General features: G+C 41.7%; 1 protein-coding gene across 9 annotated transcripts in view; it reads left to right on the top strand.

Moving 5' to 3' along the window:
* The window catches only part of LOC111960057 (collagen alpha-1(XXV) chain), a 394,437-nt gene that overhangs the window by 344,082 nt on the left and 25,186 nt on the right, over positions 1 to 25,169 (top strand). For all 9 annotated transcript variants that reach the window (XM_070437770.1, XM_070437769.1, XM_070437776.1 and 6 more), the window contains exons 17-28: positions 632 to 700; positions 1,883 to 1,927; positions 2,226 to 2,270; positions 3,335 to 3,412; positions 13,960 to 13,983; positions 15,094 to 15,138; positions 15,224 to 15,268; positions 15,489 to 15,569; positions 15,780 to 15,842; positions 16,083 to 16,133; positions 23,831 to 23,857; positions 24,462 to 24,542. In XM_070437770.1, the coding sequence (XP_070293871.1) occupies positions 632 to 700; positions 1,883 to 1,927; positions 2,226 to 2,270; positions 3,335 to 3,412; positions 13,960 to 13,983; positions 15,094 to 15,138; positions 15,224 to 15,268; positions 15,489 to 15,569; positions 15,780 to 15,842; positions 16,083 to 16,133; positions 23,831 to 23,857; positions 24,462 to 24,542 (654 nt within the window). The remainder of the gene's footprint in view (positions 1 to 631; positions 701 to 1,882; positions 1,928 to 2,225; positions 2,271 to 3,334; positions 3,413 to 13,959; positions 13,984 to 15,093; positions 15,139 to 15,223; positions 15,269 to 15,488; positions 15,570 to 15,779; positions 15,843 to 16,082; positions 16,134 to 23,830; positions 23,858 to 24,461; positions 24,543 to 25,169) is intronic.

Below are 25,169 nucleotides of genomic sequence, written 5' to 3'. Positions count from 1 at the left end.
GAAATAGATTTTGAGCGCATAGCTAATGATATGTGCGCCAGGTTCATGCAATGTGGGTATGATAAGAGTGTCATTGACCAGGCCTATACCCATGCTAGAGAGACTGAATGTTAAAACCTACTCAATGGCATGAATGGAAACCAGAACAAATCGACCCCATGATTGTTTTTTTCCACGGACTACAGCCCATGTGACCGTGATCTTGCAGAGTTACTCCACCCCAAGAATTTCATTTGGCGAAAGGCTCAGCACATGCATACTCAGGCTGACAGGCTCTCGTTCAGGCAAATGAGAAATAGTTGCTTTCAGGCTATCCGGAAGACCAAAGTTAGTTACTTTAATTCAGTTAGTGGTACAGTAACTGAAAAAGGTTGGGAACCACTGTAGTAGGAGATACAGAGATTTTGCTTGACTCAACATTAATTTTTACACATGGAATCCTGAAACCTGAAGATTGGCCAACCCTCCAAGCTGAAAATAATTATTAATGCAAGCATCTCAGTTTGGTTGACCTCTCAGACAAGTGCGCTCATGTAATGATATGGGCATTCCATCCATGGGTGAAGGGGTCAGAGAGAGAGTCTTCCAGGCCACAGCCCCTGAAAGTGTCTTTCTTCTCTTCTGTCTGTAGGGCGAGCGAGGGGAACTTGGCCCACCAGGCAAGGGAGAGCGGGGCGAGACTGGACAGGCCGGTCAAAAGGTCAGTGTTGGGGGGGCTGGCCTGGGACACAAGAGAGAGAGACCATTCAGTGATGTGATTTGAGCAAGTGATTCAAGCAAGTGCATGTACTTTATCTAACATTCTAAGCTCTACCTTTTTGATCATTGGTACAGCATTTGCTGCTCTCTAGTGGCTGTTATGTTTCCAAACATGCAAGGTGAAGCAAGCCTTGACTTCACAGAAGACTAGGAAGGTTCTGATGAACTAGAAAGATTCAGTAAATGAAGCACAGACTGCACTGCCCCTTCCTTATATTACACATTGATCAAGTAACATATTCTGCTTTGTATGCATTCAGAACATTGGCTTAAAGGGGCAGTGCAGTCTGTGCAGTTTTATACAGTGAGCTCCTGAAGTATTGGGACAGTGACACATTTTTTGTTGTTTTCATTCTGTACTCCAGCACTTTCGAAATGATACTTTGAGGTTGAACCGTATAGAAATGACAGCACTTTTTGAACATAGTCCCACCATTTTAGGCCCACCATTTTGGTCCCACCATTTTACTGTGTATTAGTAGTATTTGGTCCTATATTCACAGCACGCAATGACTACCCCCAAGTCATGTTAACCTCTCACCATTACAATAACAGGGCAGGTTAGCATTTTTTGTATGATATTTGTGCTTCTGTAACTTTCTCACTCAGTTTTTCACATTTCATTCAGGATTATCCATAATCATCAATGTTTAGAAACAATACAAACAACTCCAAAATGACACAATACATTATTTACCATTCATTTCTATTGGGCACAAAATAATCCGAAACATGATCTGAAACAATTAAATAGAAAATTCGTCCAAAATATGTAGAGTCACAAGCTTAAACCCTCCATTTGCAGGGACTGGAGTTCAAATGAACACATTTTGATTGGATTTCTTATTATGGCAAAAGGCCGTTAGATTTGATGAAACAAACATAAAACACTTCAACAATACAATTATGGTTACCCTTCCGTGCCACCTTTGGTTTAATATGATATTCCTCTCTTATGTGGACTGGAAAATGTTTTAAATCACAGCATGTAAGATGTTTAGTCATACAAATGCCTATTTGTAGTATGGCCCTGTCTTACATCAAAAGTGTTTGCTCATACTGAGGGTTCATGTGGTGACTTACTACTCTCCTGATGCTCCTTGTCTGTCTACCTCTCCTGCAGGGAGGGCCAGGAGAGGCAGGGAACCCAGGCACTAGAGGTTCAAAGGTCAGTGCATGACACCTGATTATTTGTATTTTTAGGACATATCTACAGTTCCACTATGGCTGATGATGATTGGCCAACACTGATATATTGAGGAATCACTCTTGAGAACAATTACAAAGTGCAKACTGCACATTCCCAATGAGTAAATGTTCATGGGGAAAATAAAACAAAATGGCATTGTCAGCAAATGGATCATGTATTATTCTACTCTGTTTTAAGCCACTGTAGGTCTGTTTGTGATAAATTACTGTACTCCATGCATGTTCCTACATCTTACAGACTTTTCTTACTAACTCAGGGAGAGACAGGAGACAAGGGAGACCTGGGCTCTATGGGACCAAGGGTGAGTGCACTCAACAGAAATGTAAAAAAACAACAACATAATGTATCAGTAAAGTTACACTTGTTGCACTTGTTACTAGTAGGGCACTGAATACTCAATAAACACTAGAGGACATTGTTCATCCTCATATGTCATATTGAGAACATTTCTATTACACACAACTTTATACAAAAACAATGAACAATGCACTTTATGAGTTGCTCGTCTCCCTTGTATCCACCAGAGGGGAGTGTTGCACTAGTGGCACTAATGATATTGTAAGTGTATTACATGATCTACTATACCCATATCCTGCTCTGACTGATTTAACCATCAGAGGTGTCAATGTTTCGATAAAGAGTACCAAAAGATGATTTGTCATCTGTTTCTATTACTGCAGACTTAAATCCATGGGCACAAACTTGTTTGAACTATGCAATGAAATTAAACAAGCTGTGGGGAAATATAATGCTAAACTCCACCATGCAACTCCTCTGAGATGAATTTCATTAAGTTGAGGAGATCAAATACATGTTTAAAATAATCATTTTGATATTCAATTATTACCTCTGTCAACCTAAGATGCATCCTGGTATTATCCTAAAGAGAAAACAGTAATTAGGCAGGCACCTGATAACTATATAGGCCTATTGTCATTGAGCTGTGTGCTGGAAAATGTTGGTAGTGCATGAATTTAGGCCTCATGTTGCTCATGTGAATTTCCTTGTTTTGGGGGGGGGGGGGGGGGGGGGGGGGCTTCAAAGCAGCCAAATGTCTAACTTAAAGGAATAGTTCACTCAAAACAATATGTTTTGTATTTTGTTCATATAAGTCACATATGAACAAAATATAATACAATCCTAAAAAAGAAAATTGCAGTCATTTTTTTCCAAATAGAGCACCTTCAAAACTGTGATGATCTGTTTTTTGACATGCAAATAGTGTTGGGGATTGTATTAATGGTGGACAAATGAACTAAATATTAAAGATTGTTTTGAGTAAACTATGCCTTTAAAATATTGTATTGGTGTTTAATTATATTGAACTTGGATTTGAATTAACATCTAAATGTTGAACACACGCAGGGACCCCCTGGGCAGAAAGGTGACCAAGGAGCCACAGAAATCATTGATTACAACGGGAACATCCAAGAAGCTTTACAGGTCAGAAACACCATGGTCTCCAGCTTAAAGGAAAGATTCACCCATTTTGAATGTTATGTTGCTCTTGTGCTTCTCTGAGCGATGTTCTACCGATTCCCGGGGTAATTTTCATGTTTTCATGTGTATCTGAGCTATTGCCGTTCAAGCAGGCAGAAATTTGGCCAGTATGACATGGCATTGCCATAAAGCCGCTCTCACTACACTGGAAGTTAATAGGAATAAGACTTTTAGAAGTCATACATGTCAAATTTAAATCCTGGCTGATGTCATTACGCAGGAGGTTGTCTTCTCTCGAGAGAAGACAACCTCCCGCGTAATGACATCAGCCAGGCATTGAGGCATTGATCATATTTTTGCGATATTCCTACCTCGAGAAATATGTAATTTAAAAGAGGGTCCACCATATTTCTGGCATTTGTCTGCCTCTTCAGTCAAGGCAGATCGATCTGCAGGTTGAACATAGTGAGATTGTCGACCCCTAAATTGATGCACTTTGTTTAGGCAATTTTACAGCTAATTAGCTACTTCACATGCTGATATTGACAATTGTATTATTGTGTCTAACTACAGTTCCTTCAGAAAGTATTCACACCGCTTGACTTTTTCCACATTTTGTTAGGTTACAAAGTGGGATTAAAATACTCTGTAATGTCAGTGGAAGAAAAATTCTAACATTTGTAAAAAGAAAAAAAATTTACTTGATTTTAAAATCATGAGGTGGAGAAAAGTATTTGGACACACTGCCGATTTGCAGGTTTTCCTACTTACAAAGCATGTAGAGGGTCTGTAATTTTTATCATAGGTCACACTTCAACTGTGAGAGACGGAATCTAAAACAAAAATCCAGAAAATCACATTGTATGATTTTTAAGTAATTAATTGCATTTTATTTGCTAATATTTTGATACATCAGAAACAGAATTAATATTTGTACAAACCTTTGTTTGCAATACTAATCATACTTTCCTGTAGTTCTTGACCAGGTTTGCACCACTGCAGCAGGGATTGGCCACTCCTCCATACAGACCTTCTCCAGATCCTTCAGGTTTCGGCTGTCGCTGGCAAACGGACTTTCAGCTCCCTCCAAAGATTTCCATTGGATTCAGGTCTGGAGACTGGCTAGGCCACTCCAGGACCTTGAGATGTTCTTACGGAGCCACTCCTTAGTTGCCCTGCTGTGTGTTTTCAGGCTTGTCATCTGAAGACCCAGCCCCACGACCATTTCCCATGCTCTTACTGAGGAAGGAGGTTTGCCAAGATGCGATACATGGCCCCATAGATTCCCCTCAATAGGTGCAGTGTCCTGTCCCCTTTGCAGAAAAGCATCCCCAAAGAAAGAATTTCCACCTCCATGCTTCAGCGTTGGGATGGTGTTCTTGGGGTTGTACTCATCCTTCTTCTCCTGCAAACACCGAGTGTGAGTTTAGACCAAAAAGCTACTTTTTTGTCTCATCAGAACACATGACCTTCTCCCTTCCTCCTCTGGATCATCCAGATGGTCATTGGCAAACTTCAGACGGGCCTGGACATGCGCTGCTTGAGCAGGGACCTTGCGTGCGCTGCAGGATTTTAATCCATGACGGCGTAGGTGTGTTTCTTTGAGACTGTGGTCCCAGCTCTCTTCAGCGTCATTGACCAGGTCCTGCCAGTTCTGGGGCTGATCCCTCACCTTCTCATGATCATTGATGCCCACGAGTGGTGATATTGCATGCGGGCCGAGCCGGTGATTGACCGTCATCTCTGTACTTTCTCCATTTTCTATAATTGAGCCAACAGTTGTTGCTCTTCTCACCAATGCTCTTGCCTATTTCCTGTAGCCCAATCCCAGCCTTGTGCAGGTCTACCATTTATCCCTGATGTCCTTACACAGCTCTCTGGTCTGTGCCATTGTGGGTTGAGTCTGTTTATTGTTTGTGGGACAGGGTCTTTCTACAATTAACGGGTTCAACGCTCAGTAATAAGGTACCTGAGTGGAGAACAGGAGAGCTTCTTAAAGAAAAACGAACAGGTCTGTGAGAGCCGGAATTCTTACTGGTTGGTAGGTGATCAAATACTTATGTCATGCAATAAAATGCAAATTAATTACTTAAAAATCATACAATGTGATTTTCTGGATTTTTGTTTTAGATTCCGTCTCTCACATTTGAAGTGTACCTATGATAAAAATTACAGACCTCTACATGCTTTGTAAGTAGGAAAACCTGCAAAATCGGCAGTGTATCAAATACTTGTTCTCCCCACTGTATATATATACTCTGAGTGTACAAAACATTAGGAACACCTTTTCTTTACATGACAGACTGACATGGTGAATCCAGGTGAAAGCTATGATCTGTTCAATCAGTGGAGATTAATGGGAGGAGAAAGGTTAAAGAAGGATTTTTAAGCCTCGAGACAATTGAGACATGCATTGTGTATGTGTACCATTTGTATTATTCCGGATTCCCATTAGATACTCTATATGTGTACATATAGAGAGAGGGTACCTGGTTTCTGTATTTATTATTATTATTTGCGTTTATTTTAACAGGGAAAACATATTGAGACCTAAGTCTCTTTTACAATAAAATGCAAAAATACAGTCATGGGAAGCACAAATAAAACATCACAAATCACCCAGGAAAACTGTTACATTCCTCCACAAATAAGTTCCCAATCATTACTTTAAATTGCCCGAATGGCACTAGAACATCAAGATGAAATACATTTTGAATTTTGTTCCAGCATTAAAACTAAAAGCAGATTTACCTAGCTCCGTGGAGACCTGAGGAACCTCAAGACTTAAACAATCCTGTGAAGTCAGGTGTCTATACTTCAACAGCAAAGTTAGATAAGACGGAATTTTATGAAGTAGGGCCTTGTAAACAAAAAGGGAGTAATGTAGAGATCTACGGGTCTTTAGAGAAGTCCAGCCAACCTTTGGATACAGCATGCAATGATGAGTATCAAAACTGTCACCTGTAACAAAACGAAGGGCACTATGCTAGATGGCATCCAAAGGTTTAAGAGTAGTAGAAGCTGCACTTTGATAAATAATATCACCATAATCAAGAACAGATTAAAAGGTTGACTGAATAATCTGCTTCCTACTGCTTAGAGAAAGGCAAGATCTGTTTCTGTAGAAAAAGCCAACTTTTCAAAATGCCTAAGTATTTATATGCGAGCACACGTTCGATTGGAGAACCATCTAATGAGTCAACATGTAGTTCATCTGATTAATTATTATGGGAGTTTGAAAACAACATGTACTGTATTTTGTTTGACCTGTATTAAGCAAAAAATAATCATCATCAAGGGATTCCTGCATAGCTTTCAAATCTGACTGTAGTTTTGACACAGCCATATCAACAGTTGGTCAATAGCATACATAATAGTATCATCCACATTTCATTTGAGTGTCTAAAGCATTTACAAGATCATTAACAACTAAAGTTGTTGCTGCAATAATGCTATGCCCAGGCCTAAACACTGATTGGTTTACATTCAAAATGCATTTCTCAGATAAAAAGAGCAAAGTTGTACATTTACCAAGGATTTGAGAGTCTTAGCTAGACAAGGAAGCCTTGAAATGTGGCGATAATCATTAAGATCACTACTATCCACGCCGTTATGGAGTAGACGCACAAGAGCTGATTTCCATACTTTTTGAATATTTCGTGCACACTTAAGCAGACCAGCATCCAGTTGGTCGGCCCCTGTGGATTTCTTGTTGTCTATTGCAAGCAAAGCATCCAGGACTTTTTTTCTGTAAATAGCCTAAAAGAAACGCGTTGACCATCATTTCTCTGATCATTCAGCAAGTTTCCCAGTCCAGTAATCAGCATACAACCCAATATCATTGTGAATAGGTTTAGAAGTTCTTTCAAAGAGATAACACACTGAAATTAAATGTGTCAATGATGGCATTTTTTTCTGTAATGAGGCCAGTGTCTGAATTAATTTGTTGTGGCAGAGAGGAAGAAGTAGAACCCGTCAGGTATTTGATAGTTTTCCAGAATTTAGCCGGGTTCCCAATACAATCTTAAAGAGTGGTTACTTACTTATCAGATTTAGCTTTTCTAATGGGTATTCACAATGATTCCTCTGTTGCTTAAAAGCTTGCCAGTCTGGGCCTAAGCCTGTGTTCCTGGCCTTGACCTAAGTATAATCTCTAATGAATTATGATAATTCCGGAGTGTACCAGGCAATCGATCAGCCACAATATTATTGATTAGCCACAATAGTATTGAGTACATCTGCAAAGAGGCTCAAAGCTAAATCAGGTTCAGTGATTGCTGAAATGCAATCAAGGTCACTAAAATAAAGATAATGTAAAAAAAAAAAAAAAAAAAGCCTGTTCACTGAAGTTTTTTAAGTTCCTCTTTGTGATGACATGTGGCTTCGATTTTTGTATTCTCACATCTCTAACACAAACAACTGTGCAATGGTCACTGATGTCTTGGTCAAAGAGACCAATTTCTCTGTTGTATTTGTTCAAATAAGATCAATCAAAGATGACTTTCATGGGTCTCTAGTCTAAGCCTACAAGGCCCAACATTAGTCACCAGCAGGGTTAGGTTCAGATCATTACACATGTTTTTTTAGATTGTCTGAAGCCTGCATTTCCTAATCATAATTTAGGTCACTTTTACCAACTTCTGACTTAGTAGAAGAAAACAAACTAGTTAGCCGAGGGAGGACGTAGACCTCTATGACAGTTATGGATACATTTTTCCTCAGACAAAGGCTTAAAGATAGTAGCTAAACATTTTGGGCAAGGGAAATGGATTTCAGTAAAGAGAGAGGTTATTTTTTATAAAATTGGTCACTCCACCACCTCTGAACACATGATAACCCTCACTATGAATATCAGTCCAGAATATCCCCAGTATCACGTTTTAGGGAAGACACAGATGCAGACCGTGTTGAAGTAACAAAAGTTTATTACTATAACAGGGGCAGGCAAAACAGAAACAGGAGACATAGGGCTGTGAGACATGGGTTTGATTTTAGACACATGAAAAGTGGGATGTATACAGAGGGTACGGGGCAACAGAAGACGAACAGCAAAGGGGCTAATGACCTTGAAGATGGGGAAAGGGCCGTTAAACCGGGTGGAAAGTTTGCAGGAAGAGCGGGGGCTGATAGCCCAGGGAACACTCAAAGGGCGAGAGACCCGTGGCAGAGCAAGGAAGAGTGTTCTGGGCGTATTCGACCCACACTAGTTGCTGGCTCCAGGTGGTGTGGTTGGCAGAGACCAAGCAGTGAAGAGTCGTTTCCAAGTCTTGGTTGGCTCTGGACTGGGGGTTGAACCCGGAGGACAGGCTGGCCGACGACCCAATGAGTGTGCAGAATGCCTTCCAGAACCATGACCAGCACTGAGGACCCCGGTCAGAGACCATGTCTACTGGGAGTCCATGGATCTGGAAGAAGTGCTGCACCATGAGCTGGGCCGTCTCTTTGGCAGAGGGTAGCTTGGGGAGAGGAATGAAGTGAGGGGCTTTGGAAAACCGATCCACTACTGTCAGGATGGCGGTGTTGCCATCAGATGAGGGAGACCCTTGACAAAGTCCAAGGATATGTGAGACCAGGGACAGGCAGAGGTTAAAGGAGACCAGCCGGAGCTTGCCGAGGAGTCTTGTTCTGAGCACAGACCATGCATGCGGCGACAAACAGGGAAACGTCAGGAATCATGGTAGGCCACCAAAAGCGTTGTCACACAAAGGCCAGGGTCCAGGGTGGCCAGGGAGACGGTGCTGCTAACAGCCGGGTTACTGAGAGGCTGGGAGGTTACCGTTGTGGTAGGCTGCCTAACAGGCAACCCGCGGAATTGCTCCAGCAATGTGTTCAACACTTGGTCATGGCGTTTGGCCAAGGTCTGGAACCTTTTCATAAGACCATGAAGCATCTCCTCGTGCCTTCCTATGGTGGCTCCTTAGGAGGAGATGGCGTTGCGGAGCTGGTCTGAGTCTGCTGGGTCAGTCATGGCCAGTTCATACTATCACGTTTTAGGAAAGACCCAGATGCAGACAGTGTCGAAGTAACAAAAGTTTATTACTAGAACAGGGGCAGGCAAAATGACAGGTCAAGGGCAGGCAGAGGTCAGTAATCCAGATCAGAGTGAAAAGGTACAGAATGGCAGGCAGGCTCAGGGTCAGGGCAGGCAGAATGGTCACTACCGGGAAAACTAGAAAACAGGAACTATGGAAAAAGACAGGAGCAAGGGGGACAACGCTGGTAGGCTTGACGGACAAAACGAACTGGCAACAGACACACAGAGAACACAGTTATAAATACACTGGGGATAATGGGGAAGATAGGTGACACCTGGAGGGGGATGGAGACAAGCACAAAGACAGGTGAAACAGATCAGGGTGTGACACCAAGAGATCCAAGTTTAAGTCAATACCAGAATGTCTGATTTGTCTGCATAGCCCAGATTTTGATGTAATCCAGTTCAGTAAGCTCCTAATGTTCAGATTTATCAAACCAAGTCCTTTACAATTTTTAATATCACATGGAAACTCAAACAAGCTATGTTCAAAAGGCGGTTGCAGGCCCTGTCTGATGGCTGATATTGATATAGATGCCAGGCACACTTTTGCCTCATCCCTCTCAACCATACCATTTTTCAATTCCTCATCAATCCACAGGGATTTAACAGTTTTTACAGTCATTTTCTTAATGGGTGCATGCTTTTTAGTAACTGGAATAAGCAATTTCATAAATGCTTCAAGTGCAGCGTCAGGATGTTCCTCATTACACACATCAGAAAACCTATATTTTACAGATTTTCAACATAGGAATCATTGCAAAACCTCTTGTATGGTCGCTTATACAGTATTTTAAGTCCAGTCTTTGGAACTTGTGTGCCTAGATATGGCTACTATATTATGATCACAACATCCAATGGGTGTGGATACTGCTTTAGAGGGTGAATGGGAGAATGGGCAAGACAAAATTTAATTTAAGTGCCTTTGAATAGGTTATGGTAGTAGGTGCCAGGCGCACCGGTTTGAGTGTGTCAAGAACTGCAACGCTGATGGATTTTTCACGCCCAATAGTTTCTCGTGCGTATCAAGAAGGTCCACCACCCAAAGGACATCCAGCTAACTTGACACAACTGTGGGAAGCATTGGAGTCAACATGGGCCAGCATCCCTGTGGAACTCTTTCGACACCTTGTTGAGTCTACGCCCCCTACGAATTGAGGCAGTCCGGAGGGCAATTTTTTTTAAATTATAATGATATATTAGAATCCCCTTTTGGCAGTGATTACAGCTGTGAGTCTTTCTGGGTAAGTCTCTAAGAGCTTTCAACACCTGGATTAACATTTGCCAATTATTCTTTTCAAATTCCTTCAAGCTCTGTTAAATTGGTTGCTGATTGCTAGACAACCATTTGCAGGTCTTGCCATAGATTTTCATGCAGATTTAAGTCAGCAACTCAGGGACATTCATTGTCTTATTGGGTAAGCAACTAGATGTGGCCTTGTGTTTTAGGTTATTGTCCTGTTGAAAGGTGAATTCGGCTCTCAGTGTCTGTTGAAAAGCAGACTGAACCAGGGTTTCCTCTAGGATTTTGCCTGTGCTTATTGCATTTCAATTTCTTTTTTATCCTGAAAAACTCCCCAGTCAAGCATACCCATAACATGATGCAGACATCACTATGCTTGAAAATATGGAGAGTAGTACTCAGTAATGTGTTGTATTGGATTTGCCCCAAACATAACACTTTGTATTCACTCTCTCAACTAGGTTAGTATTGTGGAGTAACTACAATGTTGTTGATCCATCCTCAGTTTTCTCCTATCACAGCCATTAAACTCTGTCACCATTGGCTTCATGGTGTAATCAGTGGTTTCCTTGCTCTCCGGTAACTGAATTAGGAAGGATGCCTGTATCTTTGTAGTGACTAGGTATATTGATATACCATCCAAAGTGTAATTAATAACTTCACCGTGATCAAAGGGATATTCAGTGTCTACCAATAGGTACCCCTTCTTTGCAAGGTATTGGAAAACCTCAATGGTCTTTGTGGTTGAATCTGTGCTTGAAATCCACTACTAGACTGAGGGACCTTACAGATTATTGTACGCGGGGCGCAACTTTCACCCCCAGTTTTGTCATTTGAATGTGATACAAACTGAGGCAACGGTGTGCTTTAAGACCATGCGGACGCCTCCGAGCGGTTGGGTAGGCTGTTTGGAGTGTTGGTCCAACATCAACAAAAATATATACAGTACCAGTCAAAGGCTTGGACAGACCTACTCATTCAAGGGTTTTTCATTAATTTTTATTATTTTCTACATTGTAGAATAATAATGAAGACATCAAAGCTATGAAATAACACATTTGGAATCATGTAGTAACCAAAAAAGTGTTCACAAATCTGTGAAGCATTTATTTGGGCTGCAATTTATGAGGCTGGTAACTCTAATGAACTTATCCTCTGCAGCAGAAGTAACTCTGGGTCTTCCTTTCTTGTGTCGGTCCTCATGAGAGCCAGTTTCATCATAGCGCTTGATGGTTTTTGCGACTGCACTTAAGAAGGAAAGAAATTCCACAAATGAACTGTTAACAAGGCACAACTGTTAATTGAAATGCATTCCAGGTGACTACCTCATGAAGCTGGTTGAGAGAATGCCACATGTGCAAAGCTGTCATCAAGGCAAAGAGTGGCTACTTTGAAGAATCTCAAATATAAATACGTTTTCATTTTTTTAACACTTTTTTGGTTACTACATGATTCCATATGTGTTATTTCATAGTTTTGATGTCTTCACTATTATTCTACAATGTAGAAAATAGTACAAATAAAGAACAACCCTTGAATGAGTAGGTGTGTCCAAACTTTTGACTGGTATATTAAGTCAGTGCATGATGAAATGTACTTTTTTGCTTAAGTTTTCATGCACCGAATAAAACTCGAATGTTCAATGTGTCGCAATGTGTCGCGGGTATGTTTTTCAGCAGCAGGGACTGGGAGACTAGTCAGGGTCGAGGCAAAGATGAATAGAGCAAAGTACAGAGAGAACCTTGATGAAAACCTGCTCCAGACCGCTCAGGACCCCAGACTGGGGCAAAGGTTCACCTTCCAACAGGACAATGGCCCTAAGCACACAGCCAAGACTACACAGGAGTGGCTTTGGGACAAGTCTTGGAATGTCCTTGAGTGGCTTAGCCAGAGCCTGGACTCGAACCCGATCGAACATCTCTAGAGAGACCTTAAAATAGCTGTGCAGCGACACTCCCCATTCAACCTGACGGAGCTACAGAGAAGAATGGGAGAAACTACCCAAATACATGTGTGCCAAGCTTGTAGCATCATACCCAGGAAGAATCAAGGCTGTAATCGCTGCCAATAGTGCTTTAACAAAGCACTGAGTAAAGTGTCTGAATACTTATGTAAATGTGATATTTCCTGTTTTTTTTAAATAAACTTGCAAAAATGTCTAAAAACATGGTTTTGCTTTGTCATTATGGGGTATTGTGCGTAGATTGATGAGGGAAAACACAATTCAATCAATTTTCGAATATGGCTGTAATGTAACAAAATGTGGAAAAAGTCAAGAGGTCTGAATACTTTCTGAAGGCACTGTACATGATGAGATGATTATGGATAAGCAGTCAAGCATCGATCATCAGAATAAGACCCTCCATATTCATTGGAAAGGAACATCAAGATCACCTTAACTTATTTCATCTGTAGCCTAATAAACTGCATGGTTTCCTGAGTCATAATGTGAGGACCACACACCATATAATCGCGTGACTCCAAGTTTACTTCAATATGATGGTTATTATATCAATATTTGTGCATGAAGGCATTTCACCACCATTTCTCGCATAATACATTTTATTGACAGAAAAAGATCCATGTCGAACGAACACATTATATGTCGGCATTTATACAATTCTAGAGTAACAACCTGTTTCCATCACAGCTGTCGGGATTTTTTTATTATACGGTATGACTTTACTCGCATAACAACTGTGGATGGAAACGTGGTTACAGTAAATTATAGGAATTTGTGGTTTGGGGTGGATTTCTCCTTTAAGTTAAACATTAATGTCTGGCCAATTGTGTTGCTTGCTGTACAGTATGTCAGTTTTGAGCTGCATTCCTATATGAGATAGATGAGTTGTTAGATGAACCTCTGAAGTACTATTTTGATTTGGGTTAATGGTCAAATATGTTTATGTGGCTCCCACCACAATCATGTCAAATTTACAGCATTAAAATTCCATATTCTTTAATGGTCTTGAAAATGTATAATTTTGTGCTTCAGTGGATGTCAGGCTATCTACTACAGTCCCATTTTAAAGCATTATGACACCTTTACAACAGAGGATCTCATTCTTATCCTACTATCTGACTAATACAATTGCTTGTGAACCTACATCTGAGTGTACTGTACAATGTTTTCAAATACTCCAGACAGTTCAAATTCCATCTGGCACAGTTTGTATGCTAGGTTAGTGAAAGGGAGAACTATAGCATGCTGACAGGTTTGTTTCTTGCATAACCAGTTATCTTATCTTTCGCCTCCACCCTGGCCGACCACAGAAGATTACCACTATTACAGTGACGGTAATTCACCTCTATTCTGTTTGAGTGATGTACCATTGACCCGTCATGAACCCAACCCCACCCTGCTCTCCCCTGCTCATTATCCTCGTTTCCCAGCTAACATGTAACTCCCACACATTGTTGCTTAACACTAAGACAACGATTATTCCTAAATGATGTGTTTGTGCTTCTGTGAGATGGCGTAAGCATTTTCGTATTGGGAGTGGTCACTCGAGTGTGAAAGAAATGTATTGAAGTCCATCACAATGTCGTCAATCATTAAAAGACACTAGACATTAACCCCCACAAACTATCCCAACTCTGAAGAAGTGCATGTGTGTACACCACCATGTTGCTAGTCTGGTCCCAGATCTGTTTGTACTTTTTGGAACTCCATTGCTGTCATTGTCAAGTCAAACTGTTTGGTATTATGACAGCGAATGACAAGGAGTTAGCATGATAGCACAAAGAGACTGGCACTCAGGCTACCATGTATCACCTTTCATGGCAATATGTGTAACCTAGAAAGTTAATGTGTATAAACAGATGCATATTTAATATTGTAATAATGGTGTTGAACATATTCAAATGAACTTTGCTATCCTGTAAATAGGCACTTACTTTCAGAGGATATGGAGATTGTTTTAAACATAATCAATAACATGATCTCCTGATTATGTTAGTTGCAGTTGACCCACACTATCCTTGCGACCTTGGTGAGGGAATTGTTGTGATCTCTTTCCATCATCATTGTCATGTTAATTTTCAAGTGATTTGTAACATGTGTAAGGATATGTTTGTGTCTATCTACTCTATTTCAGTCAATTTGAGTGATGAGTTTACAAATTGTCCATTATTTTCTATTTAATTGCAGCATTGACTGAATTGGAGTGGAATTGACACCAACCATGGCCTATATTCATGTACTACATGTGTATTTTATTTTTATGTAACCTTTATTTAACTAGGCAAGTCAGTTAAGAACAAATTCTTATTTACAATGACGGCCTACTGGGGAACAGTGGGTTAACTGCCTTGTTCTGGTTACTGGCCCAAAGCTCTAACCACTAGGCTACCTGTCGCCCCGTATATGATGGTAATAACAATATAATATTTATCTTGTGAATCTAGGGTCCCCCTGGGCCTCCTGGACTATCAGGACCAGCGGGAATCAAGGTAATCTATCACTCTCTGTGAGCGTTCGTATGTGTGTGTGAAGCAAGCAGTGAAATCAATTGCCAAAATCCATTCTCTGTTTCAGGGAGATCAAGGCATGCCTGGCCTCCCTGGACTGGACGGTGAAAGCGTAAGTAGACCCAGATGTCTCAGTACCCAGTCATGCCTAGTAAAAATATAGGCCATCAAAAGCCATTCTTGAAGATTCTTACATTTTACATTGGAGTTCCTAACTAATCATTAATCAAATATGAGGGAGGAAGACACAGCCCTCCAGGAATTTAGTTTGACACCCCTGCAATACATTTTCCCATTTTGATTGTCATTCTGATTACTCTACCTCTGCCCAGGGTTTCAAAGGTTCCAAAGGAGACATGGGAATCCCTGGCACATCTGGAGATAAAGGAACTGTTGGCTTATCTGGTTCACCAGTAAGAGTCTATCGACTAACCTTAACACATATGAAATTATTCCTGACACCAATAAGTGATAGCAAATAGCTTCAGTGTTGACAGTAACCACTATAACTTCCTTTTGTAGGACAGCATTTACAGATAAGACATGCTGACTTGATTTATTAAGTCTTGAACACTTTGAGCAGCATTCTTTAGAACGTCATAATGAATGTTCTGTTTCTTTAGGGCGTCAATGGATTGAAAGGAGATAAGGGTGATTCTGGTCTGCCTGGTCCTGAAGGGCCCTCAGTAAGTCAAAACGGTCATACAAATGTATTACATCTACATATGGCAATGCATTTATTCAAGATACCAATAAAGCATCAGGGAAGTTCCTTCACACTTAGGTTTTCTCACTTCATAGACCTGAAACGGTCAGTGTATGATCTTACTGTGCTATATGATGACAAAAGCGATATAATGGTGATTATGTAACCATTTGAGTAATATTGGTTCAACCTGATCGGATTGTCTCCCTCTCACATGCAGATTGTTGGCCAACCTGGAGCACCTGGGCCCCATGGACTCCCAGGCCCCATGGTGAGTTGTCCCCCTAAATCAAGGTTGGGCAGTTCCAGTCCTCAAGGGCCGTATTTGTGTCACACACACATCTTATTAAACAAATTGTAATTGTGGTCTAAAGTGAAGACTATTAGTTGATTATTTGAATCAGGTGTGTTAATGTTGGGTTGGAGTAAAAGTGTGACACCCTCGAGAACCAGAGCTGCAACCCCTACCCTAGAATATCCACTACACTCTTAGAAAAAAAGGGTTCCAAAAGGGTTCTTTGGTCCCCATAGGAGAACCCATTTTGGTTCAAGGTAGATCCCTTTTTGGTTCCAGGTAGAACTCTTTTGGGTTCCATGTAGAGTCCTCTGTGGAAAGGGTTTTACATGGAACCCAAAAGCGTTCTTACAGGGAATCAAAAAGGGTTCTTCAAAATGGGACAGCCAAAAGAACCTTTGAAGGTTCTAGAGAGCACCTTTTTTCCTGAGTGGTAAACAACTAAAATGCATCTCTGGCTGGTCTATGCAGTGGCCAAGAGGCATATTACCATACAAGGAAATGTAAGTGCAAGCCAGACAGCCAGTCAGATTTTAGATTGCCAGTGAATTTTGGATTCAGTGTCATGGCGTTTCAATCTAAGCTGTTATAATGTGTCATGTAGATGAAATAACAAGACCCTGAAGTTATTGTTCATGTTGATGTTATTGTTCATGCAATATGTGTCATAGTTCAAAGAGACAATATGGTACCACCCTTTTCTTAAAGCTGTACATGTCAGAAGGTGAGTGTAGCTGGTGCATGAAGTCAGGCGCAGGAGAGCAAAATTAGTGAGCAACGTACTTTACTCAAAAATAAAGGCACAAGGTAACAAATAAACTTGACCAATAACAAAACGGTAAATATTACGCCCGGGTGAAAACAGCACCCTTCGAGAAACCAGCCATCATGTACCGAAATGAACATAGAAACAATCACGCGCAAAAACATGGGGAAAACAGAGGGTTAAATACATGAACATGTAATTGGGGAATGAAAACCAGGTTTGTAGAAAACAAAAACACAAAATCAATGGAAAATGAAAGGTGCATCAGCGATGGCTAGAAGACCGGTGACATCGAACGCCGCCCGAACAAGGAGAGGGACCGATTTCGGCGGAAGTCCTGACAGTACACTGTTGTATCATGCCTTCCCACTGTCTGGTTGATTCCCGTAGATGACCACTCATTACTCAGAGGCACCCACTCAAAATACACTGAACAAAAATATAAACGCAACATGCAAGAATTTCACTGATTTTACATGACTTACATGACAATTTCAAAGAGTCACATGACTGGGTATACAGATAGGCATCTGTTGGTCAGAGATATATATTTTTTAAAGTAGGGGCGTGGATCAGAAAACCAGTTGGTGTGTGCCACCATTTGCCTCATGCAGCGCGAAACATCTCCTTCGCATAGAATTGATCAGGCCTTGATTGATTGATTGTGGCCTGTGGAATGTTGTCCCACTCCTATTGTCACGACCACTGTCTTCAAACTCCCTGTCATAGATGAGCCAAGGCGCAGCGTGCTTGTAATTCCACATCTTTAATAAAGTGAAACCATCACAAAAAAACAGGTAAACAGAAACCAAACGTGACGCAACCGTGGCGCACACAAACACACACACAAAATAATAATTACACACAAAATTAGGTGGGAAAAAGGCTGCCTAAGTATGATTCCCATTCAGAGACAACGATAGACAGCTGCCTCTGATTGGGAACCACACTCGGCCAAAAACAAAGAAATAGAAAACATAGAATGCCCACCCAAATCACACCCTGACCTAACCAAATAGGGAAATAAAAAGGCTCTCTAAGGTCAGGGCGTGACACCTCTTCAATGGTTGTGCGAAGTTGTGGGATATTGGGGGGAACTGGAACAAGCTGTTGTAAACGTCGATCCAGAGCATCCAAACATGCTCAATGGGAGACATGTCTGGTTAGTATGCAGGCCATGGAAGAACTGGGAAATGTTAATTTTCCAGGAATTGTGTACAGATCCTTCCAACATGGGGTCGTGCATTATCATGCTGAAACATGAGGCAATGGCGCCAGATGAATGGCACGACAATGGATCTCAGGATCTCAGCACGGTATCTCCGTGCATTCAAATTGCCATTGCTAAAATGCAATTGTGTTCGTTGTCACCATATACCCCATAATGACAAAGCAAAACAGGTTTTCAGAATTTTTTGCAAATGTATTAAAAACAAAAAACAGATACCTTATTTACATAACTATTCAGACCCTTTGCTATGAGACTCGAAATTGAGCTCAGGTGCATCCTGTTTCTATTGATCATCCTTGAGATTTTTCTACAAATTGATTGGTGTCCACCTATGGTAAATTCAATTGATTGGACATGATTTGGAAAGGTCCCATTCTTAAATGGAAGAAGTTTGGAACCACCAAGACTCTTCCTAGAGCTGGCCAGCCGGCCAAACTGAGTAATCGGGGGACAAGGGCCTTGGTCAGGGAGGAGAGTTCCTCTGTGGAGATGGGAGAAACTTCCAAAAGGACAACCAGCACTTCATTAATTAGGCCTTTATGGTAGAGTGGCCAGATGGAAGCCACTCTTCAGTAAAAGGCACATGACAGCCCGCTTGGAGTTTGCCAAAAAGCACCTAAAGACTCTCAGACCATGAGAAACAAGATTCTCTGGTCTGATGAAACCAAGATTGAACTCTTTGGCCTGATTGGCAAGTGTCACGTCTGGAGGAAACCTGGCACCATCCCTACGGTGAAGCATGGTGGTGGCAGCATCATGCTGTTTCCTTGTGTGGCCCAGCCAGAGCCCGGACATGAACCCGATCGAACATCTCTGGAGAGAATTGAAAATCACCGCTCACCATCCAACCTGACAGAGCTTGAGAGGATCTGCAGAGAAGAATGGGAGAAACTCCTCAAATACACGTGTGCCAAGCTTGTGGCATCATACCCAAGAAGAAGCAAGGCTGTAATCGCTAACAAAGGTGCTTCAACAAAGTACTGCGGAAAGGGTCTGAGTACTTACAGTTGAAGTCGGAAGTTTACATACACCTTAGCCAAATACATTTAAACTCAGTTTTTCACAATTCCGAACATTTAATCAAAGTAAAACTTCCCTGTCTTAGGTCAGTTAGGATTACCACTTTATTTTAAGAATGTGAAATGTCAGAAAGGTAGTAGAGAGAATTATTTAATTCAGCTTTTATTTATTTTGTCACATTCCCAGTGGGTCAGAAGTCTACATACACTCAATTAGTATTTGGTAGCATTGCCTTTAAATTGTTTAACTTCAGTCAAACGTTTCGGGTAGCATTCCACAAGCTTCCCACAATAAGTTGGGTGAATTTTGGCCCATTCCTCCTGACAGAATTGGTATAACTGAGTCAGGTTTGTAGGCCTCCTTGCTCGCACACGCTTTTTTAGTTCTGTTTGCAAATTTTCTATGGGATTGAGGTCAGGGCTTTGTGATGGCCACTCCAATACCTTGACTTTGTTGTCCTTAAGCCATTTTGCCACAACTTTGGAAGTATGCTTGGGGTCATTGTCCATTTGGAAGACCCATTTCCGACCAAGCTTTAACTTCCTGACTGATGTCTTGAGATGTTGCTTCAATATATCCACATAATTTTCTGCCTCATGATGCTATTTATTTTGTGAAGTGCACCAGTCCCTCCTGCAGCAAAGCACCCCCACAACATGATGCTGCTACCCCCGTGCTTCACTTTTGGGATGGTGTTCCTCGGCCTGCAAGCCTCCCCCTTTTTCCTCCAAACATAACGATGGTCATTATGGCCAAACAGTTCTATTTTTGTTTCATCAGACCAGAGGACATTTCTCCAAAAGTTACGATCTTTGTCCCCATGTGCAGTTGCAAACCGTAGTCAGGCTTTTTTATGGCGGTTTCGGGGCAGTGGCTTCTTCCTTGCTGAGCAGCCTTTCAGGTTATGTCGATATAGGACTGTGGATATAGATACTTTTGTACCTGTTTCCTCCAGCATCTTCACAAGGTCCTTTGCTGTTGTTCTGGGATTGATTTCCACTTTTTGCATCAAAGTACGATCATCTCAAGGAGACAGAACGTGTCTCCTTCCTGAGCGGTATGGCGCCTGCGTGGTCCCATGGTGTTTATACTTGCGTACTATTGTTTGTACAGATGAACGTGGTACCTTCAGGCGTTTGGAAATTGCTCCCAAGGATGAACCAGACTTGTGGAGGTCTACAATTTTTTTTCTGAGGTCTTGGCGGATTTCTTTGGATTTCCCCATGATGTCAAGCAAAGAGGCACTGAGTTTGAAGGTAGGCCTTGAAATACATCCACAGGTACACCTCCAACTGACTCAAATGATGTCAATCGGCCTATCAGAAGCTTCTAAACACTCAGTCCATCCTGAGAAATCATCTCACCACCACAACCCTGTCCTCCATTTTCCACCCCAAAACCCTCTCCTCTGCTTTCAGCCGTCTGGTTCTCAATATCCTGCTCTTTGTGTGCATTCCTGCACAGCATATATTTATTTTGTGTCTCTTTTGTGTCGTGTATCTGTCTGTCTGTCTTCTCCTGCGGTTTCTTTCTCTCTCCTTCGCCTGCTTGTGCCAACAGCACTTCAACCTCCCTGCAGTGTTTCCCCTAGGATTTCTTTCACCAGTGTGGCAAAGTTTCTCACCCACTTGAATGTTGATACAGTGAATTATAAGTGAAATAATCTGTCTGTAAACATTGTGTGAAAAATTACTTGTGTCATGCACAAAGAGAAATGTCCTCACTGACTTGCCAAAACTATAGTTTGTTAACAAGAAATTTGTGGAGTGGTTGAAAAACAAGTTTTTAATGACTCCAACATAAATGTATGTAAACTTCTGACTTTAACTGTTTGTAAATGTGATATTTCAGTTTTTGTAAAAAAATATATATACACCTGCTCAAAAAATTAGGGAACACTAAACAACACAATGTAATCTCCAAGTCAATCACACTTCTGTGAAATCAAACTGTCCACTTAGGAAGCAACACTGATTGACAATAAATTTCACATGCTGTTGTGCAAATGGAATAGACAACAGGTTGGAAATGATAGGCAATTAGCAAGACACCCCCAATAAAGGAGTGGTTCTGCAGGTGGTGACCACAGACCACTTCCTCAGTTCCTATGCTTCCTGGCTGATGTTTTGGTCACTTTTGAATGCTGGCGGTGCTTTCACTCTAGTGGTAGCATGAGACGGAGTCTACAACCCACACAAGTGCTCAGGTATGTGCAGCTCATCCAGGATTCACATCAATGCAAGCTGTGGCAAGAAGTTTGCTGTGTCTGTCAGCGTAGTGTCCAGAGCATGGAGGAGCTACCAGGAGACAGCCAGTACATCAAGGAGATGTGGAGGAGGCCGTAGGAGGCAACAACCCAGCAGCAGGACGCTACCTCTCGCCTTGTTGCAAGGAGGAGCAGGCGGAGCACTGCCAGAGCACTGCAAAATGACCTCCAGCAGGCCACAAATGTGCATGTGTCTGCTCAAACGTCAGAAACAGACTCCATGAGGGTGGTATGAGGGCCCGACATCCACAGGTGGGTGTTGTCTTACATCCCAACACCGTGCGGACTTTTGGCATTGCCAGAGAACACCAAGATTGGCAAATCGCCACTGGCGCCCTGTGCTCTTCACAGATGAAAGCAGTTCACACTGAGCACGTGACAGACGTGACAGAGTCTGGAGACGCCGGGAGAACGTTCTTGCTGCCTGCAACACTCCAGCATGACCGGTTTGGCGGTGGTCAGTCATGGTGTGGGGTGGCATTTCTTTGGGGCCACACACCCTCCATGTGCTCGCCAGAGGTAGCCTGACTGCCATTAGGTACCGAGATGAGATCCTCAGACCCCTTGTGAGACCATATGCTGGTGCGGTTGGCCCTGGGTTCCTCCTAATGCAAGACAATGCTAGACCTATGTGGCTGGAGTGTGTCAGCAGTTCCTGCAAGAGGAAGGCATTGATGCTATGGACTGGCCGCCCGTTCCCCAGACCTGAATCCAATTGAGCACATCTGGGACATCATGTTCTCGCTCCATCCACCAACGCCACATTGCACCACAGACTGTCCAGGAGTTTGCGGATGCTTTAGTCCAGGTCTGGGAGGAGATCCCTCAGGAGACCATCCGCCACCTCATCAGGAGCATGCCCAGGCGTTGTAGGGAGGTCATACAGGCACGTGGAGYCCACACACACTACTGAGCCTCATTTTGACTTGTTTTAAGGACATTACATCAAAGTTGGATCAGCCTGTAGTGTGGTTTTCCACTTTAATTTTGAGTGTGACTCCAAATCCAGACCTCCATCCAGTGTGATTTTGTTGTCAGCACATTCAACTGTATTTAATAAGAATATTTCATTCATTCAGATCTAGGATGTGTTATTTTAGTGTTCCCTTTATTTTTTGAGCAGTGTATATATATCAGCAAAAATGTATAAAAAATGTTTTTGCTTCGTCATTATGAGGTATTGTGTGTAGATTGATGAGAGAAAAAAACAGGCTGTAACCTAACAAAATGTGGAAAGAGTCAAGGGGTCTGAATACTTTCCAAAGGCACTGTAGTTGAAACCAGAATGAATCCTTGAAGAGCAGACTAATCCAGCGTGCCAGTGGTCATCGAAGGTGAGCATTTGCCCACTGAAGTCAGTTACGACGCCAACCTGCAGTCAGGTCAAAACCCTGGTGAGGACGATGAGCACGTATATGAGACGGTTTCTGACAGGTTGTTGAAGAAGCCGGATGTGGAAGTCCTGGGCATTGTGTTGTGTGGCAAAACTGCACATTTTTGAGTGCCGTTTTATTGTCGACAGCACAAGGTGCACCTGTGTAATGATCATGCTGTTTCATCAGCTTCTTGATATGCCACATCTGTCAGGTAGATAGATTATCTTGGCAAATGAAAAATGCTCACTAACAGGGATGTAAATACATTTGGGGCCAAAATTTGAGTGTCTCAAATTATGCTGAGAAATATTTTGCACACTGCAGTACCTTTCATCTTTGGGCATAGACAAAAGTCAAGTAAGAAAATTATATGATTTTATGGTTTTATTTATCATAAGCAGTTGGCAAAAATGTATGTGTTCTGATTGTCAAACAAACTTGTCCTATTTGAGGTTTCTTCCCAGACACAGATTAAGCCTAGTCCTGGGCTAAAAATATCCATTGAGAATGCTTATTAGTCAGGGACTAGGCTTAATATGTGTCTGGGTAACTGGCCCGATAACTACTATCCAAAGCCAAGTAGTCACATTTCATGATTTTATTTATGGTCAGGACTTGTCCTATCTGGAGTGTTAAGGGATTCTTGCACCTGAAATACTATGAGTCAGCAATCCACTTTTACTTATGGAAATCTGCTTTTCCCATTATCTGCATGTTCACTCAGCGATATAGGGCTAGTTATCTTCCCAGTGTTATTTCACAACAATGCCCACATAAACCTACTTAGATCAAACAACAGAGGTACAGTAAACGTTTATCACTAATAAGATAATGTATTGAGTTTCACAACCGTAGCTTCTTCTGAAGTGAACGCTCATAGCTTGCTCCTAATGCATATTCCTGAAACTGCTATTTAGTAGGAAATTACATTAATTCCATGTCAAAATGTCGTCAGGTCAAATGAATTGATACAACTAATCAAAACACATGCATTTTCTTGATTCTGTTTTTCAGGGACCCCATGGCTTCCCTGGACCAAAGGTAAATCCAGATAAGAAAATAGCTTTTGCAATTTTGCAGATAAGACAGCTTGCTTTTGCTTTTATAAAATGCATGCAAAACACATTCAAATGTTAATAGTGTAACCATTAGATACATGTAATACCTTATTATACCTTTCCTTGTTAGGTACTGGCAAACTGTATACCATGCTGCAAATTCCAATGTCCTGCACAGAAATCTGGGCTGTGATAGAATAGTTTGGCCCAATCCCAATTCTCTCTACTACCAAATGTTTTATGTAATTCTGCCAGGACAATTTGGCTGGAGAAAATTATATTTGGGACATTAATAGAGCTATTAATGAATGTGACTCTGAGGCGGTAGGTAGCTCTCTAGCCCAGTACAAATGTGCTGATTCAGCTAATCAAAGGTTTGAGCAGTTGATGAGCAGTTGATTAGTTGAATTAGGGGTGTCGAATACTGAGCTGGGACAAAAGCATGCACACCTTATAGTTATCCAGGACCAGGATCTAGGGAAATGGAGCTTGCAGCAGTATGTGTCTACTGAATTCTGTCCATCCACATATTGCTCATCCCCTGCTCCTGCTCCTAAGTCTACCTCTGCCACTCTTCTTGTATTTAGGGGGAGGCTGGGAATCATGGTCTGAAGGGAGTACGCGGGGAGTCAGGGCACAAGGGGGACAGAGGACCTCTGGGCCTCCCCGTAAGTACAACACTCAGTCCATCCTGAGAAATCATCTCACCACCACAACCCTGTCCTCCATTTTCCACCCCAAAACCCTCTCCTCTGCTTTCAGCCCCTGGTCTAATTCCTGCTCTTTGTGTGCATTCCTGCACAGCATATATTTATTTGTGTCTCTTTTGTGTCTGTATCTGTCTGTCTGTCTTCTCCTGCGTTTGTCTTTCTCTCTCCTTCGCCTGCTTGTGCCAACAGCACTTCAACCTCCCTGCAGTGTTTCCCCTAGGATTTCTTTCACCAGTGGTGGCAAAGTTTCTCACCCACTTGAATTGTGATACAGTGAATTATAAGTGAAATAATCTGTCTGTAAACAATTGTGTGAAAAATTACTTGTGTCATGCACAAAGAGAAATGTCCTCACTGACTTGCCAAAACTATAGTTTGTTAACAAGAAATTTGTGGAGTGGTTGAAAAACAAGTTTTTAATGACTCCAACATAAATGTATGTAAACTTCTGACTTTAACTGTTTGTAAATGTGATATTTCAGTTTTTGTAAAAAATATATATACACTGCTCAAAAAAATTAAGGGAACACTTAAACAACACAATGTAACTCCAAGTCAATCACACTTCTGTGAAATCAAACTGTC

This window comes from Salvelinus sp. IW2-2015, linkage group LG37 (assembly GCF_002910315.2).
Source record: "Salvelinus sp. IW2-2015 linkage group LG37, ASM291031v2, whole genome shotgun sequence".
NCBI classification, from domain to species: Eukaryota; Metazoa; Chordata; class Actinopteri; order Salmoniformes; family Salmonidae; genus Salvelinus; species Salvelinus sp. IW2-2015.
The sequence above is the reverse complement of the archived record's forward strand: the minus strand, read 5'-3'. Positions and strand labels throughout refer to the sequence as shown.